We start from the raw sequence: 19861 nt of genomic DNA, 5'->3' as shown, positions 1-19861 counted from the left end.
TATGTGTGTGGTGTGGGATCTTGTGTACGAATGTACGATATGATATGGAATCTTATGTATGAATGCATGATATGATGTGGAATCTTGTGGACGAATGTATGGTAAGATGTTGAGTTGACCTCACTGAGTTCTGTTGAACTCATTCCTTTTTATATGTCTATTTCTATTAGAATATTCTGCAGGTTATGAGGACTCCTTCCAAGTGGAGGATTCGTCGTCGGCAAGCTTTCTTGAAGGAGTGACTGAAGAAGATGTAGACTTGCATGGAGCTTCATGCCCGTGCAAAGACTGTTCTTATGAGGTTGGATTCCATTAGGGAATCAGTTTAGTTTAAATTCCACTATGACAATCTATGCTTCCTTCAAACTCTGATGTCCATTTTGATTAACTTTAGATAATGGATGATTGTAACCTTTTGATAATCTAGATTTAATAACTTATTATTAGAACTTGATTTATTCTTGTCCTTTTAATTATACTATATCATGTGTTGTATGAAATTGTCACTAACCTAGGTCCCGCGGTGTATCACCCCCACGAGTATTCGAGTATGGCCGGATCCGGCTGGGTGGGGTGTGACAGATGAAGTTCGTGAGAAGCTGAGTCAAGCCATGACATGGTCTAAAGGCTTTGAAGCTAAATGAAATGAATTGCTGAACAGGCTTCGTGAGGTTGAGAATGAGAACTTCAACCTGCATAGAGGAAACTGACAGATGTGAGAGGTTCTAGATTCCCTCACTCGATTGAAGGTTGAGTCAGAGCTTGAATGAAACAACCTGTATACCAGCTTGGATACTGCCTTTCAAGAGAAAGCTACTCTTAAAGAAGTAAAGAAATAACAGTAGAATGATTATGAGAATTTTGTTAAATCTATAAGTGAGTCCATTAACCAAGCCACAGAGAATCCTACTTTTATGGGTTTCTATTGGAATAAGCGAGTTCAGTGAAGGAACAGTGGTCAACAGCAGAATAGAGATCAGCCGAAAAGATGGAATTATCAAGAATATGAGAAAGAAGTAAAGCAAGATTATCAGTTTGACTCTCCAGCAAAGGATTTACGAAGGTTCAAGACCTTAGCGGAAACAATCACCATTCATGAACATATTGGGGAGTATAGATCTAGCCTCTATGGCGAAATCAAGAGCTCATGCAAGGTTTGTTCACTTAGTGGAATCTCAGTCAGTTCCAAAAGAATTAAAAAGATGAAGGAGATAGTTTTTGCATAAGAGGAGATGGTTGGAATCTATGTACCACATAATGATGCAATTGTGGTGGTAGCTGAGGTCAGAAATCGTGGTGTTCATAGATTCGTAGTTGATACAAGCTCCTCCATGGATATCATGTCACATGAAGCATTTCTGAAACTGAAATTTCATTTATTATGTAAAGTTGAAGTCATGTGGGACCATATTGTTTGGTTTCTCTAGAGAGTTGACCCCTATTGAAGGAATGGTTGAATTGACAATAACACTTGGAACTCATCCAAAGACAGTGACAAGAGTGACAAATATTTGGTGATCAGAAGCTTATAGGTATACAATATGATCCTGGGTAGACTGACTTCAAATGCAATAGGAGCAATCGTCTCCACAAGGCATTTGAAAATGAAATTTCCAGCTGAGCAAGGTGCCAGAGAATGTAGATCAGATCAGAAGTTCTCCATACAATGCTATACAACGTTCCTTAGGGATTTGAAGGCTCAAGGTAAAAGCTCTTGCTCTAACTATTGAAATTATTGATAATAGAGATAAAGATATAATTCAGAGAGGAGAACTAGTAGAAAAATTGGAGGAGATTTTCTTCAAGCTAGATGATTCGGAGAAAGGAACAATGATAGGAGCAAAGCAAACTGAAGAGGATAAGAGGTTGTTGATAGATTTTTTGCAACAAAATTCTGACATATTTGCCTGGTCAACACAAGACATGCAAGGCTTAAGTAGGGAAGTTGCAAAGCACAATCTTTAGATAGATAGTATAGTGAAGCCTATGAAGCAGAAGAGAAGAAATTTTTCAAAAGAGAAGCATTAAGCGATAAAAGCAGAAGTTGAAAAGCTCAAAAAATTGAAGTTCAATTGGCAAATTAAATGTCCAATATGGCTAGCAAACGTGGTAATTGTGAAGAAGCACAACGACAAATGGATGATGTGTGTAGATTATATTGGTCTGAACAAGGCATGTTCGAAAGATTGCTATCCACTCCTACAAATTGATCAGCTAATAGATGCAACTTCTTATCAACAAATGCTAAGCTTTATGGGCACATACTCTGGCTATAATTAAATAATCGTGAAGAAGGAGGATCAACCCCATAAGACATTCATGACCAATCGTGAAAGCTACTTTTATAAGGTAATGCCTTTCGATTTAATAACAAAGGGCCATAAACAAGTTATTTGCTGATTAGATAGGTCGAAACATGGAGGTATATGTAGATGATCTCCTCGTGAAAAGCAAGTTTAAAGCTGATCATCTGGAAAATTTAAGGGAATGCTTCGATGTTCTACGAAAACATGGGATGAGACTCAATCTTGAAAAATATGCATTTGGTGTCTCATCAGGGAAATTTCTAGGCTATATGGTTAGACAGCGAGGAATCGAGGCAAACCCTGAGAAAATCAAAGCTATACAGGATATGGAGCCACCAAACAGAGTAAAGGGAATTCAAAGTTTGACGGGAAAAGTGGCAGCTCTAAACAGATTCATATCTAGATCAGGCAATAAATGTGCACCCTTTTTTAAGGCATTGAAGAGCTTGAATGCTTAGAATGAATTCAAATAGATGGAGGAGTGTCAAGAGTCAACTGAAGAAGCGATTGACTAGACCTCCAGTCTTATTGCGACCGGTTTTAGGAGAGACTTTGCAAATCTACTTAGCTTCTTCCATAGCAATAGTGAGTGCGGTACTAATTATACAGGAAGGTACGCATCAACATTCGATCTATTTTGTAAATCATACATTACTGATGTTGAGTCTAGATACCCCAAAATAGTCGAGAAAAAAAAACCTTTGCCTCTAGTAATAGCAGCAAGAAAGTTGAGTCCATATTTTCAAGCCCACTCTATAATTGTCCTGACCAATTGGCCATTAAAGAAAATTCTTCATAGCCCTGATCTTGTTGGAAGATTAGTATCCTGGGCAATTGAGTTAACAAAACATGATATTGATTATAAACCCATAAAAAAACAATTAAGGCACAATTTCTGGGCTGATTTCATTGCTGATAGTGTATTACCACCCCTGGATCAAGGAAATCTCAGTGAAATTCATGGTAGATGGATTTTCCATAATGACGGCTCGATCCACTCTTAAGGAGTATGATTGATCCTTCAAAGCCCAACAGGTTTTATTATCCAGAGTGTAGTCCGTTTTGAGTTTCATGCTTCAAACAATGAAGCAGAGTATGAAGCATTGATTGCAGGATTTCACCTGGCCAAGTCGTTATGTGTCCAAAATATTGAAGTCAAAAGTGATTTTGAACTGGTGGTCAATCAAGTTACAAGAGTTTATAAGGCAAAGGGTGATCATATGTTCAAATACTTGCGGAAGGTACTCTAGTGCAAGGTGTGGTTCATACAGTTTCCCATATAGAGGATACCAAGAAAGCAAAATGCAATGGTAGACTCTCTGGCTTGGTTAGCTTTAGCAAAATTTGCATCCTTACCGCGGGTAGTGTATATCAAAGAGCTAAGTTCACTAGCTTACTTAGAACCAAAAATAATGGAGATTGATAATGAACAATCTTGAATGGATCCAATAATGGACCTCAAGGATGACATCCTACCTGAAGACAAAGAAAAGGCATGGACCCTAAAAAGAAGGTTAGCAAAATTTATTCTAAAGAATGGATTGCTTTATAAAAGGACAGTTACTAGTCCACCTCTGAAATGCTTAGGACCATCAAATGCTCAATATGCATTGACCGAGGTCCATGAAGGAATTTGTGGGAGTCACATGGGATTAAGAGCTCTGGCCTATAAACTGAGGTCTACAACCTTGGCAAATTTGACACCAACACTTCAAAAACTTTTGATGCTGAATTTGCATTAATATGTCTGATCTCTTTGTGTTTAGTGGAGTATACTTATCTGGATCTGGACATTGATTACTCTTCCTGTTTCTAGTATCGTTCCTTGATTGTTACTCCTTCGATCCTTCTGATCAGTGTGCAAAACTCACTCTCTTTAGTTTTACTCCCTAAATCATTAGTCTCTTTTCTGGCTTGCAAAATTTCCTTCATGTTTGTGTATTGGTAGCAGCACAATGTCAACTCCACGATATTTGTTATCTTATTCATGATCAAGAACTCAAGCTAGTGGTCATCAGTCATTCCTCCAAACATTGCATCATAGGTCACCACTTCATTCAAGTCTTTGATCTGAATTGATTCTTGATTGAACCTCTTCATATAACTGCGGACTGACTCTCCTAGCCTCTGGCGAATCGCGGCTAAGTTGTATGCTGTTTTGTTGCTCTTTATATTATGGAATTGAGACAAAAAAAAGCTTCGTCTACTCCTTGAAATTTCTAATCGAGTTTGGTTTGAGGCTGAAGAACCAAGTGTAGCTGGTCCTTTCAGTGACAAAGGGAATGATCTGCACTTTAGAGCTTTTGACTCTCCTGCTAGCATCATGACTGAATTGAATCGAGCTAGATGCTCTAGTGGATTAGCACTCCCATCATACATTGTGAATACAGAGAATTTGAATTATGAGGTAGTGGATTCTTCATGATCTCCTTAGAGAATGGATTCCGTCTCATTGACTCTTCAATAGTTTCTTCATTTTCTTTGTTTGCTAATCTCTAGATTTGACTGTCAAGAATCCAAAACCTCTAGCTGATCTCAGATCCATGAACTTTTGAGTAGCTACAAACTGACTTTTGTCTTTTTTTTCTTTTGTCTCTCCTACTACCAAGAGTTTTGCTACTTCTACTTTTACTCTTTTGAGTGTCTCTGTTCTCCTTGGTTGAGATTCGGTCATCAAGTTCAAAAGGATGCGGATTAAAATTTGGATAAGAACTTTCTCTGTAGCCTTCATTATCTGGATTTGACCCTACTAGATGTTCCTTAAATCTTGCTTCCGAGGAATCCGGTTTAAAACAACTTCTACTCGAGAAAGAGTAGTTCGATGTTCGATTGGCAGTGTTCGTGCTGGAATTCTAGTTGATTTCAGAGTTCCAATCTATTTGATATATGGTCTCATTAGATCCTGAGTTTGAAGGATCTGATGATGCATGCTCTCCATTTGGAGAAGGATCTGATGCAAATCGAATCTTGGTTGTGATGTGCCTGCTGGAGCTCTTGATGGTTGTACCTCCTGGTGCTTTTGGATCTCAAACAGCCAAGGTGATCACTCCCCGAGAATTCTCTGCTACTGGTGAGTCAGCATTGCTAGTGCCGGTGCAGTAACATCACCTCCTTCATCTTCTTCTTTGTATTTTTTCCTCGGGGATCTCTCTGACTTGCTTCAGCAGATTTGATCACGGTTACTTCTTCATGTTGTTCCAGTGATTCAGCCATGGTTTCTTCCTCTCGTTCCCATAGACGGTGCCAAATGTTGGTGTTGAATTTGCCAAGGTTGTAGACTGCGGTTTACACCAAACAATACATATCTGTTTTGATCTAGTCCAAGCTTTGTTCACCTACAAGATCACTAGAAGAAACTGTTAGTAATGGAGCCGATCAGCTAGATCGGGGATCCGTCTCTGACAATCAAGTCAGCAAGGACTAGATGTGATGGTTCTAGAGCTCGGGAGAACTCTAGGTTTTCCAGTGTGTAAGGGCAGGAAATTGCAGGTTGTGAGAGAGTGAAGTGTCATACCTTTCGTCTATGTTCACTCCCTATTTATAGACTTTCCTTATTGACCAGACCTTATCTGGACTGTCGGTTGAGTGTCTCATAGTCGATGGATATGATTATATTACAACTTGGATCATGGTTTAGCCTCACATCATGTTCGGATCGCCGGTTGGCCTAACATAGACCAGTGATTGATGGTTTATCCATAACACTAGTATAATATATTAGGGTTGCCTTAGCACAATGTTTTGTGGACCACAATTGTAGCCTATGTTGGGGGTAAGGCTAGAGAGGAAACTTGCCCCTTGGACTAAACTTGTGTAGAAGCCTTTGGCACTAGGGTCGCCCTTAGTTACTACAATACAATGCTCAATTCAATTATATTGATCTTAATGCATATGGGGTGGCACATGGGGTAACTCAAGGTCTTGGATTTGGAATGGCACATGTAGTTTTAGGATCATTTTGAGGGTGTTTTGGGCATTTTTTTGTTTTCAGTGCCATTTTTGTAATTGTTTTTCTCTCTCTTCGTTGGAGAGATTTTTGGCGCAATAAAATTGTGTTTTTTGCGTCTTTTGAAGGCAGCTGAATATTGTTGTTTTTGAAATTCTTGAGAGATACAATTCTCCATTATCAATCCAATTTTCTATTTCGCCTTGATTCTTTGTCATTTCGACATCATATCTCAAACAAGATAAAACTTATGATTGTTAGGACAACTTCAACTGGTGTGTATTGATTCCTGAAGCATGGTTGAAGTGGTAGACAATTATCTCTAGGAAATAAGAAAACAGAAACTAGAGAGGGGAGCTTGTAAAGTCTTAGTGATGACAAAATGCCTCTTGAATAGTTAGCATTCAGGTAATCTACTCAAATACAGAATGGTTACGGTAAATTCTGTTCTTTGTTCTGTATCTGCAAGTGATCAAAATTTGTTATTTTAAAAAAATTACCAAACTGAAGTTTCTTTTCTTAGCAACAAATTTTTTTCGTAAGAAGATACCTTGAGAGTAATTTGATAGTACAAAAGTTATTGTGCTGCGATGGAAATATGAAATGAATCAAAACCTTGGATGACACTTAGTTAATATTCTTGACTGATTTTAAACTTCCGCTGAAAGCACCACTGTAAAACAATATTCCATTGCACAAACACAGGTAAATAAATCACTTTCCAAGCAAAAGCAGCCTAATTAAACTACAATACTTAATGCTCTTGCTTGTTAAATCAAGTTGTGCTCAATAAATATTCTTGCCTAATGAACTTATCATCTTCATTGCCATCAGTATCATTTTCATCATCTTCAATTGGGTAGTAGCACAATCGTCTTCTTGAGAATCAATGTCAGCTCCTTCAGAGTAGCTGTCTACATATTCAAAGGACTCAGAATCTTCATCACTCTCGTAGATTCAAAGGGTAATCTCTGATTCTGCCATGGCGAACAAGCCAAGTTCTGAGGAAGAAAGTAGACTATTCTACAATAGCTTAAAGGGCGAGTTGCATTGTGGAGTTAAGAGAAAGCTTATACTTCATAGAGAAATAAATACCCTACTTCCAGTCAACTTTGGAATCTATATTATCCCAGGATGCTTTACGTGTCGAGTGACCAAAAAAGATTGTAAGAAGAAATCTAGTGTTCCCAAGTAAATGAAAAATAACAAACCAAAGTTGCAGGAAAGAGGAAAGAAGGCTACTTGGTCAAAAACTACACGTGTAATTACTTCGATATCATTAGCTATATGAGTTCTACTCTGTCCACTTGATACAATTGTAACTCGATCTCCAACTATTAATTGAAAAGATCAGATGAAGTTGTCTCCTTAATCATCAGATGAGGTGAAAATGATAAGTGTTCTACTCGATCTGCAAATCTTGATACAATGGTAACTCGATCACCCATATGAATTAATTTTGGCGGCCTTACCTTTTCTTTTCTTTAAATCTATGACTTTAAAGTACTGGAAACATTACAGTCACTCATTCACACAAACAGAGAAAAATAGACAATTAGCAAACTTCCAAATTGTATAGATAAATGATTACTTTTGCAGTTTTGCTTATTTCATCAGAACAAATTAAGATCAGAACCTGGGACCACGTGATATAGCACTAAGGTCGTTCTGATCCCAGAATGGCATTTATTGGATACACACCAAGCACAGGAGAAACAACAACAATTTAATGATAAGGTGGTGGTGGGGGGTTTGTGTTATGAGGGTTGGCTTGGCCGACTGCACAGTAGGTCTGAATAGCGCTGAGAAGGAGGCCGACAATTGCACCTGTGAAGGCTAAATAAGTCCAGGGAGAACTGAAAACTTGGTGCAGAATTTCAGCAAACCAGACGGCGGTCTCTTTTTCGAAATGTTTCTGAATGTTTTGCTTGACTTGTAGATACTTGCGATTGTTTGGTGTCAAATCAGATGCCAAATCATTGAAAAGCTCAGCTACATGTTGGTCACTGCCAAGGCAGTTTTGAAGTACACCTCGTTCTCGGAGCTCTTTCACGTCTTCAGGCCGATCGATGAGTGAATCAATTAAACATAGGAAGGAAGTGATATCACCTTCGTTAAAGAAATCTGGGCATGCTTCATAGGCTGCTAAGTTCAACCATTTAGTCTTGAAGGAGTCGTCAATGGAAATGGCAGGAAGAAATAGTGTTCCAAAGAATTTATTATCGAGTATTTTGAATTGGATTCCCTTGACAGAAGATGAACCACTGGTCCTGCAACTGATCCCCGCAGCACAAAGCTCTTCCACTGAACGGAACGACTGCCATTCCATCACGCAATTATCTTCTATATCTGTTTCCTCTGGACCTATTAGGAATTCATTCCGGAGAAAGTCTAAGAGATGAAGAGGAGGAGGAGGAGGAGGAGGAGGAGGAGGACGAGGGCAATGTTCATCTGTGGGGCTGTCTTTGTTGAAACAACCCAGAAACTTTTCATAAATTTTTCCAATGAATTTGAGGGTTCTTTCATAGTTTTTATAAAAGAGTTCATGCATTCTTGACATCCTTGGTGGTCTACCTTTGGCTGCAGTCTGCATTTCGATGAACTTCTTGATATCCTTTTCAAATTGTTGGGTGAAGATGAATGCATTTGCCAATGCTTGGAGAACCATGAATGGGAGTTGATTCTCAAGCAAGAACAGGTCCATTGTCATGATTGCTTTGTGATCATTCTTGATTTTCACGTCCCCAGTGGTGGATTCGTTCGTAACGCAATGAATGAAATAGAGCACAAAGCATCCGTCCAAGAACATCAAGGCCTTGAAATCTTCCTCACAGAGCTTACTCAATTCCGAATCCGAGGCATAACAGTTTCTAGCTTCAAGGGCTATATTTTTGAATTCCAGAGATTCAGAATAAGCTTCAAGGCTTGTCCATTTGCTCGAGTTATCCTTTACCATCACCCAGGAGGAGAATTGTTTCACTAGCTTAATCTTGAGTTCATGTCCAAGCACAAGCTTTGAGTCACCATAGTGATATGGACCAATGGACACCAGTCTTGGATCATAGTTATTCTTGTTCTTTTTGGTGTTTCTCATCAGTCGTGGAACCTTCTGTATCAGAGGTCTTGCATTTGCTCCTGATGGGGTACCTGTTCATTAATTTTGTTAGAGAGAGAGAGAGAGAGAGAGAGAGAGAGAGAACGCTACAGATTTTAAGAAAATCAATGGTGTCCCTCAAATGCTCAATTCCATTCCATACAGTTCCTAAATGGCAAAGTAAAGCATTAGAAAACATCTAAAACGACTACAACCATTTGGGTGAATTAAAGGTTTGTACCTTGACGACGCAATTACTTCATAAGAATGTATTTATTAATAAGAGATATATATATATATATATATATATATATATATATATATATATATATATATATATATATATATATATATATATATATATATATATATATATATATATGAACCACATTTATTTAAATTTATTTTGAATTTTGAATGTGATTAATTCATGTAATTCTTGGTATGTCTTTGGGCATATATTAGTATGCTGATTTTATTTATTTGGGTTGGTGAAACTTGGATGCTGTAAATTAAATATTATCAAAATAATAATAATAATAATAAGTTTATAAGATTTTTTTTTTTTAGGTGATGAATTGATAGCTTTTTAAATTAAGAGGGGTAGACTATTAGGCAGAGTCGAACTTGTGACCTCTACATTAAGAAATTTCTTTTCTAGAATTTATTTAAAGAAACAAATATTTGAAAGAGCACAAAACTACTACATAAGCTATGGAATTAATTTTAGACGATTGGTTAGAAAAAGGGGAAAAAAAAATTCTTTAAACACGTGAAAAACAACAACTAAGTTGTTTATACAAAAATCACTTGGTTAGAAGGATATTCCAAATATTTTAAATTGAAATATTTGTTGTCGCTAAAATACGGATATGATGATTTTTTTTTTAAATAAAAACTTTTTTAAAACTATCTTATTACGTAAATATTCTTTTTAATGAGCAGATCGAGGAAATCTTACTTTTCCTCTTTATTTGTAGGAAGGTGGGGGGTGGGACCGTGGGAGGAGATTTTTACACTAACAATATACGTTTGGAAAAAGTTATTATAGCCAATGATGGGCTAGTAAAGTAGTTAAAGACCCAACTTCCCTAGGGTAGATCTTGGGTTCGCACACATTCGGCGGCATTAATTATATAAAAGCTCCCTTGAGGATGTTATCATGGTGGCACAAGCTGGGCCCAGAGTGCAAAATAGTATGGATATGGCCTTCATTGTGCATCTTGACCAATTGTATCGTTTCTTTGTGAATTCCTATACGAAGCTTTTGTATATGTGGCTCTGGGTATTCCGTATTCCTTTATCATTTCGTCCAAGAGGAATAGTTCTTCTAATTCTACAAATTTTTCTAGAACGTTCTTTTCTTGACTATCATTTGAAAAAGTTTCGGTTGCTATTTATCAAACAAATTTTGAGTAAAACTAACACTCGACCTTCTATCTGATCTCTTTATTTTTTTTATCACTAAATTATTATTATATTCCTTTGTCTGAACTGTGGTTTGAACACACCTCAACTACATTCTGAGGATGGTTTCACTAATTTTAATACTAATACAATTTTTAAGTAATAAAGCTGATGAGAGAATGATGGATTAAAGGAAACTCATAATCTAGCTAGCATATATAAGATGATCTTGTTGACAAAAAAAAAAGTATAAATAATCCTGTCTGATCAAGATAATCTAAAATCGCAATCTAACATGTTACATGCAACTAAATATAGGAATACCTTGTTGAACGTCATTCTTAAAGACAGTCTCCAACTCCTTGCGTGGGCTTTGGATGGATTTAACTATTACAATAAAGGAAACTTTGGGTGAGGCACTATTGAACAACTTAGCCAACGAAATCAAGAATTAAAAATGCAAATATTCAATATATTGTCATATTAAAATCTACTTCTATGAAATTGTAGTACATTTCCTACTTTCTATTGCAATTTCTTCAGTCCTGCGAGGTGCAGATGGATAGAACCCCATAAGATATACAAAAAGGACAAGAAGGTGTGTTAGAAATCCTTGTTTTGCATCCACAACAACCCTATTTATGGACTAAAGGTGGCACGGAACATCAACCTTTATTTTCCTTTCAAGCCAAGTGCTACATAAGGATTCCTAAAGTATATATGGGTCTTTTGAAACATGGAAAATTTTGAAGGTGAAGCTGATGCATGTGATGCACCTTTGAGTGGACCCTCTCTTTAAAAGACCTCGACAAGAATTTTGGTGGTTAGCATTGAGAAATTTTCAATGCCACCCCTTGAGTTATCTGCTAATACTAATGTCATCAGCTATGGAAAAAAAAATATCACTTAGACCCCCACACAACAGGTTTTTTTTCTAAATGACAAAAATACCCTCTCATCATTAAGCTAGCACCATGGATGAAAGTGGCACAAGAAATATGGTGGAGCACTAGCAATTTGCTTGAACATGAATAACTCCTTTTGGTATTCTACGTCCATTATTATGTGAACCAATATCTCCATTCCTATGTGAACCAATTCTTGGTTTAGCTTTTACCATATTTTATCAATGCTTGAGCTTGAGAAGCTTCTGGCCCAGGTGGCTTGTAAAACACACTAGGATAACCGGTGTTATTAATAGGGGCATTCTAGCAGTGTATCCAAAACCCTAGTTGCCACTTCTTCTCAAGCATATGTGGCTAGGGTTTTGGCACTTCTGGCATTATACCAAAACCCTAGCCGCCACTTGTCAATCATATGAGGCTAGGGTTGTTTCTTAGAAGTCTAAAGTAGTTCAATCTCTTCCTCATACACACAAGAAGGATTCCAAAGAAGATATGCATAAGTACTCCAACCAATTCACAATAGAGTTTGAACCACTTTAGACTTCTGAGAAGCAACCGGTGGCTAGGGTTTTGAGTATATTGCCAAAAATACCCTAATAAGCACTGACAAGTGATCTCGATGTGAATAAGCTCCAAAACCCTAGCCGCCACTTCTTGTCAGGCATATGAGGTTAGGGTTGCTTCTCAAAAGTCTAAAGTAGTTCAATCTCTTCCTCATACAATCAAGAAGGATCCAAAGAATACATGCATAAGGACTCCAACCGATTCACAATAGAGTTTGAAACGCTTTAGACTTCTGAGAAGCAAGTGGTGGCTAGGGGTACATTGCCGGAAATACCCCTAATAAGCACCGAAAAGTGATCTCAATATGAATAAGCTGAGAGGAAATATGTAGAGCTTGGACATCAACATCATCCTTGTTCCACAACACCCAAATCCTGCCACGGGGGAAGCCTCATAATTTGCAATATAGTCCCACGACATTGAAAGGGTCATGACGCCCAATCAAAGTTGTGTTCCTTAACTCTTGTCTTCGTAAAGCCAAAACCTAAAATTCTATTACAATTTACCCAATCTAGCATAGCCCTTTTCCTTTCAGGGTTATTCAACCCAAGTGTGGCTTTACCATCGAAAGAAGAAATGGGGGGGCGGTCGTGGTTCCACGGGGAACTTCTCTCATGGATTGGCAAATTAAGGTGAAGCACTAGTATCATTACCATCCCTACCACCATGGTTTTCCTCATCTTGGACCTGTAATGCTCCATACCAGTTGGAAGTTGGAGAATCTTACTCACCTTTGATGTCACACCCCACCCATCCATATTCGGACTAACCTGAATACCGGGGGGGGGGGGGACAACACTACAAGATTAAGTTCATGTTCAATCCATAACAACATTATATTACATAGCATAATCCAAGAGCAGGAAATAAGATATCAAATATCAAATATCAAAAGTTATTACAGTTGTCCTCAAATCATTTTTCAAAGTTAATCAGAATCATAATCAAAGTCTAAAGAGAGAAGATTGTTTAATAGCGGAAATCTAAATGTTATCGAAGAGCATTTAAAGCTTAAGGAGCGCCCCTGCTTAATAAATAAATAAAGAAATATGTGATAGCAACTAAGGCGACTACTTTCTCCCATGACATCTCCACATCCTCAAAAATGTTGGACTCCATAAGCATAGTTTGAGCAAGGGCATAACTCTTCATGTGTCTAATCCTCTCCCGCTGATCTCTGATAGGACCCTGCCGGTAGCAAACTCTCAAGGTAAAAGGAGTTTTCATAACCTGCAATGGTATCTAAGGGAAAATATGTATAAATGAAAGAGTTCCATAGAATTTAGTGAGGTCAATATAATCATAAAATGCGCAATAGTGACACCTGTATATACAATATTAATATATTAAAATAATCAACAATGATGCAAATATGATCCTAGTCTCTAACAAATGTAATCTCTATGGTATTCATGCTTTAAGTTACAACACTAGCCTCCTCTAAGTGGTCTCGTCACTCTCCCTCACGGCACTCAAATCATCTTTTGGGTTCTCCGCGGCAATGAGGTCAAGTCACATCATACCTTGGCTAGGGATTAGATCACCCCTCTCTCACCAACACTAATTGGCGCATGTCAGGGATAAATCTAGCCCAAATACAAAGTCAACTACGTCTTATGCTACATGTGATCCGGATACCTCCCTCATGCCTATGCCCTTTTGGTCCGCGTATCCTTTTCACCCATGAATGCTATTCCTCACACCACTCAAGCGATCTTTTGGACTGCCATTCCTTAACCCTATGGTCATCTACATATGTTGGGGACGATGCCTCTCATGTCTCCTTACAGCACTCAAGATGTCTTTTGACACCCATGAACCCAACCCTAACATATGCAATCCAACCACTACATGATAACAGTGAGCTTGAATTATCGTCACAGGACCCAACTACTGCCATCACGGGTCGCTCGGCTCCAATACCCCTACCAAAAGCATAGTAGCACTCAATTAGGCTTATTAGCTAAACACATCTAGACACATATTGACCATGCACTTAATGAGTATATGTGGACGAATAGGCACCAGGGGTAATGGAATGGGTATATATATATATATATATATATATATATATATATATATATATATATATCACAACCATCATTTGAATGAAATGAATAGTGACATAAACTTAAACACCAAATTACCTTTCATCTGTGCAAAGTCTCACGCAATTCATAAAAGAATATTTGATATTTGTAATAACAAGACATAGAATAAAATTAAATACACAATATATCATGATGTCTTTCCTCACCTGTTAATGACAATAAGGATCTCTAAATGCTCAAGAATTCCACAATTAAGGAATGCAAACAATCCACAATTAACCTAGAAAACATAAGAATTAAATTAGGTTTCAATTCAGGAATTAATCGACCATCAAACAGACTCAACTTGAGCTCCCGAATAGGGGCTGGTTGGTCAGGCTCACCAAGGCGATTGACCGCCCCCCAGGACTGCAACCAAAATGCCCAAATTCGAGTTTAGTCCGAAATTCAATTGATTAGGGGTTTTTTGGACTTTAATGGTTGATGGGTGTCGAATCCACCAAAGGTAATCCATTTCTCAACTGAATATGTAATAGTAGTGAGTAGAGTCGAATCCATAGAGATTGGTGAAGATTTATTCCTTGATAAAAATTGTGGGGTTTTGAATAGAGAAACTAAAGAATAAATAAAACAAACAACGGATGCATTAATTAACAAGAAAATCAGAATAACAAAAATTTTCAATCAAGATTTAATTTCAATATTGATTCTCTCAATTGATCATTGATTCAAAGACAAAAACTTTAATTTCGGGTGGATTGGTTATGGTCATTGAAGATCAATCCTCTAACAACCAATCTTTCCCTACTTTCTCGATAACCTTTGGATTTGTCCTTTGAGTTATTTCCCTAATTAATAAACATAACCTTTGGATCTGTCCTTTGAGTTATGCCTATTAATCGCATTAAATATTAAAGACCCAATCCATAATCAATAAACCTGGAAAAACCTTGTTTATTTAAACTAGGACATACATCCTCATAGCAAACTCCTTAGGGCATTGAGTACCCATTCAAATATGCTATTTGTCACTTATATTAGACAAATCAATTAATAACTATTCGAATTGACTAACTATTTAATTAATCATCAAACAATAGGCCTTTTGTCTAAGTATTAATCCATTAACATGATGAACATGAAAAATGTATAAATACCTAAGAGTTAAAGAGAACTAATTACCCAAAGTCTAACAATTGTCAAAAATCAAACTTCTATTAATCTTGATTGAAAAATAGAATTAGCTGGACATGGGAAAGAAGAACAAAGAAAAGGAAAAAGAAAACATTGTGCCCTCTTCCTTAGAACTATGGCCTCCTTTTGTTGTGGTGTGTGATGTTTAATTTTTGAAAATGCCTTCATTTTTATAGAAGTTCTTGCAAATTCTGCATTCTTTCCAATTTTGTCATTTTCATTATTCTCTTTAGCAATGCAGTTCTTCTCAATTTAGTTGTTTCATTTATTCCTCCTTGCCTATTTGATTGTTTTCATGCTCCTTTTTGCAAATGCAATGGTTTAAAATTTGGTCACTTTTCAATTCAGCTTCTTCCTTAGATGTCCGATCGCAAGAGGGAAAAAAATCTTTGTTTGTTGAATTAAGACACTTTATGAAAATCTTGGACAAAATAAAATCTCCAACTTTGGACATAATCAAGTCCTCCATTTTAATTTGGGATTGGTTCTTTGATTTGATTTAAAAAAGTGACATTGCGGTTTTAAACTACTCTTTTTCTGGACTTGATATTCAAATACTCTAATTTGTCCACATAATAAAAATCCAAATAAACAACCAATTAGTCTCATTAAAATATAAAGGATATGATATAATATTAATGCAATTAAGCAACCTATTAGTAGTATTGTTTCAAAAACACCTTCCAATCCTTCCAATTAGTGCTCAAAACAAAAGCCCTGAATTAGCTCTCAAAGAGTCGCCTTAATCGATCTCAAGTGGGTGAAATGAGACCAACCAACACTCAACAAGATTAGGAGACATAAAAGAAAGCTTCAACCAACACCTAACAACAAGCATTTACTCTCCTACCAACATTCTCCAACATAAATGCTAACCAACATATCTAAATTGTCACACCCCACCCGCCGGTCTCGGTTACCCGCCCAACAACCCGTGGGAGTGATTCGTCACAGGATCCACGGTCTTACCCATCAATAATAATAAATGCAAGTAAAGATAATCATGAGCAGGAATAAGTTCAATAATTAAATAAAATGATTACAGAAGTCCAAATATTCCAATAAAATCAAGGAAAGAAATAAATGATCAAAAAGAATATGAGTTCAGCGGAAGCAATCAAAAAGAATTAAATGATATTCTTTCTAGTTTCTTTTTCTAAAGCTAGAAAATGTTTCTCACGTTTTTCAAGAAAAGGGGGTTCTCCAATTCTTCTCCATACGGAAGGCAAACTGTCTGACAACTTGTTTCCTCCACCCATCAATGGGTGCTATTAGCGCACTCCATGCACTCGCAAGAGCTCCCGCACAAGCTATCTCCATTTTTCATTGCCGGTGCCACATCCTCTTCATACGAGAAGGCTCCTTCATGGGAAACCATTCCATCATCCGGCGCATATCCTCCATCTGTACAGGCTAATATAACATAGAAAAATAAAGGAATGAGTTCAGACGAACTCAGTAAGAACAACAACAATTCTCATCTGTTAGTCAACACCATAAAAAATAAATATATGATATGTATGAAATGCAAATGTATGAATGCCACTACGATCTAACTATGCTAGTCTCTAACAGTTGACACGCTTTAAGATATACACCAGCCCTCCTCTAGGTAGGTCTTGTCACTCTGATCCGGCAAGGACTGGCTACCTCTGTAGGGATCCTGGGTAGAAGGGTAAGTCCACACCTGGCTCTCAAACTATGGATGGGGTTAAGTCAACACTCTCTCACCACGACCATTGGCATGAGTACTGGCGCATGTCGGGGTTTCTAATCCAATGCAAGTCATAATAGTAACATACTACATGAAGTCTAGATACACCCCCTCTAGCACCAACCGACCAATTCGGTTCAGTATCTTTCGCAACCTAGGAATGAGAACCCTCACGGACTGGCTACCACTATTGGACTCCATTCCATAACCCTATGGTCATCCACATATTGTTGGGATGGAAAGCTCTCATGACTCCTCATGACACCCTGTCCGCTCCTTGGACGTCCATGAGCCCAACCCTAACGTATGCAACCCTACCATTGTATGACCAACGGTGGACCACTGAGTCTCCATACAGTCTGGTTACTGCTATAGGATGAAACAGAGTCGCATCACCGTCGTCACGGGTCATCTGGCTTCAATTCCCCTACCGAAAGGGTAGCAGCATGTGGGGTACCTAGCTAATGCAACTCTAGACTCTACCTAGGTATGTCATCCAGTAGTTATGACAGTGCTGGAGACATCAGCGAGCATGTGTCCCATACCAAAGCCCTCTGATATCTCAAGCCAAGGTATCCCAATGGAATACCCTTTCCATTAGAACCACAAACTATCATCATCATCAAACCACAATCATAATTGATAAAGCATATGTAAAGACAATACAAACAACAAGCATACAATAAGATCAGCATGCTATTCATGGTTATAGCAGTATATAAAAGGAAAGAACAGTATTAAAAGACACTAGAGTAAAAATCCTTTAGATTGCAAACTAGAAACAATTATAAGACTTTTATTGGAAAAATAGGACACCTATAAACAGGGTTACAATAATATGTAAGTCGAATGAATCAAATCGGATAAAAGCTATAAGTTAGTTTCTCTCTGGATCAGCCGGTCGCTAAGGTTGAGCGACTGCCCCAAAAACAGAGAGTTTCAATTCGAAAACTCAGGGCTTCGATCATCCGATTTTTGGATGATCACATTCCAAATTTCAAGCCTAACACTCCCACAACCAAGAGGTAACACGAAACCTAACAATTGACACCAATTTGCTTATCCAAAATCCTCCCCTTGATTAGATCAATCCTTTTCACGAAAGCAGGGTTTCGTTTTCAGACCTGATCTCATCAAGAGCATTAAAAAGGTAGGTACTGTAATGAGAGGATCATGAACAACCAAAGAGGAAAACAAATCTACTTTAATCATAGCCGAGGGTAGAGGAAGAATGAATAGGGAGTCACTTACCTCAACAAGATCAACCAGAAAAGAAAGGAGAAGCTTCCAAATCACCAGCAGCACTTCGCTCACTTTCTAGCACGTCTCTACTGCCGCTTAACCACCAAAAATAGCAATCCCAAATATAATATTCATAAAAGAGGCAAGGGTTGCTATTTATAGAAGTTTGGGGGCAAAATAGAGCAAAACCCCGCAACCAAGACTAGGCGATCGCTTGGTCCAATCAATCGCCACTAGCATCCGCCCCCTAGTATATTGCTATACAAGGGTGCTTTGCTCAGGGGGTTGAAGACCAAGTACAACCTAACACTAATCAATACATGGGGGAGGTCTTACCTTTATTCCAGACATCTCTAGACATCACATGCCTTCCAGAGGTCCAACTATCAAGTAAGGCTGGCTCTTCAACAAGAGAATCCAGATCCATGGGTTCAGGTATGGATCATGGACTTCAATCCGAACACTCCACAAATTTACCCGGTTAGACCTTCGGGTTCTCAGACCTACAATACAGATCCCGGGTTAGAAATACTGGGGTTGTTACATAAATAACCCATAGTAAACGAAGAGAGGTGGTTTCTTTACCTTCTCGAGCGATAAATTATACTATCCGCGCTTCGACATTGTCAAATGAGAAAAGATTCTTCAAAACTCCAAGCTCTTATTCTCTCCCATATTCTCAGCCTTCCTCTTGTGTATAGAATTGGTTTATGAGGAGAGAAAACCATAAATAGGGTTTCTTGGCTGAAATTCTTGAAATTACCTTTTTTCTGAGTAGGGCGGATGATCAGCCAAACTGACTTGCCACCCCAATTAACTGCCCCTTTATCTTTTAGCTGTGATGGTAGTTTTCGACTGGCTTCGAAGGGTAGGTACTCCTAAACATTTCCCAATAAATGGTATATTGGCATTTGAGTCTTCTAGCATAGGTTTTCGTCCATACCAAAATCTCCTTTTTAGGCCTTCTGAATTGATTTTCTCTCCCCTCTTGAAGTCAAATAGGGTGGCTGGGTCTTCTTCTAGTTTCATCCAACTCCATAGGTTCGATTCACAAACTCCCAAAGTTAACTCAAATGGTCCAAAGTTGTTCTCTATTCGTACTCTAGGTTCACGGACCTGAAAAGATGGGTTAACTGGTTAGGATTTGAAGGGATTTTACATTTGACCTCACTAGGGAAGTTCGAGCGGGGTGGGAATCACCTGTTGGGGCAGCCATGGGCACGTGATCCACAACGGGGTCTTCTGAAGGGAAGAATTCATGCTTGAATTAGTAGTGGGTGAGAGATGCCATGAAATTAAGTTACCATTAGGGGTGTCAATCGGTTGGGGGTTGGTCAGTTCAGTCTAAACACAACCTACCCTAAGGACCTAAATCTTAAACCCAACCACTACTCAACCCTACCCTAGGTTTGAGAACCCCAAATCCAAACCTTACCCT

At 38.0% G+C, this 19861-nt stretch overlaps 1 protein-coding gene across 1 annotated transcript in view; it reads right to left on the bottom strand.

Annotated features, from left to right (window-relative positions):
- Positions 1-7978: 7978 nt before the first annotated feature.
- Positions 7979-19861, bottom strand: part of LOC149002162 (UPF0481 protein At3g47200-like) — a 36806-nt gene continuing 24923 nt past the window's right edge. Inside the window, exons 3-5 of the mRNA XM_089138651.1 lie at positions 14480-14553; positions 9510-9514; positions 7979-9399 (exon numbers count right to left, since the gene is read on the bottom strand). Of these exons, the coding sequence (XP_088994777.1) occupies positions 7979-9399; positions 9510-9514; positions 14480-14553 (1500 nt within the window). The remainder of the gene's footprint in view (positions 9400-9509; positions 9515-14479; positions 14554-19861) is intronic.

This window comes from Hakea prostrata, chromosome 10 (assembly GCF_041222555.1).
Source record: "Hakea prostrata isolate BN-2017 chromosome 10, UWA_Hpros_2, whole genome shotgun sequence".
Classification (NCBI taxonomy): domain Eukaryota; kingdom Viridiplantae; phylum Streptophyta; class Magnoliopsida; order Proteales; family Proteaceae; genus Hakea; species Hakea prostrata.
The sequence above is the reverse complement of the archived record's forward strand: the minus strand, read 5'-3'. Positions and strand labels throughout refer to the sequence as shown.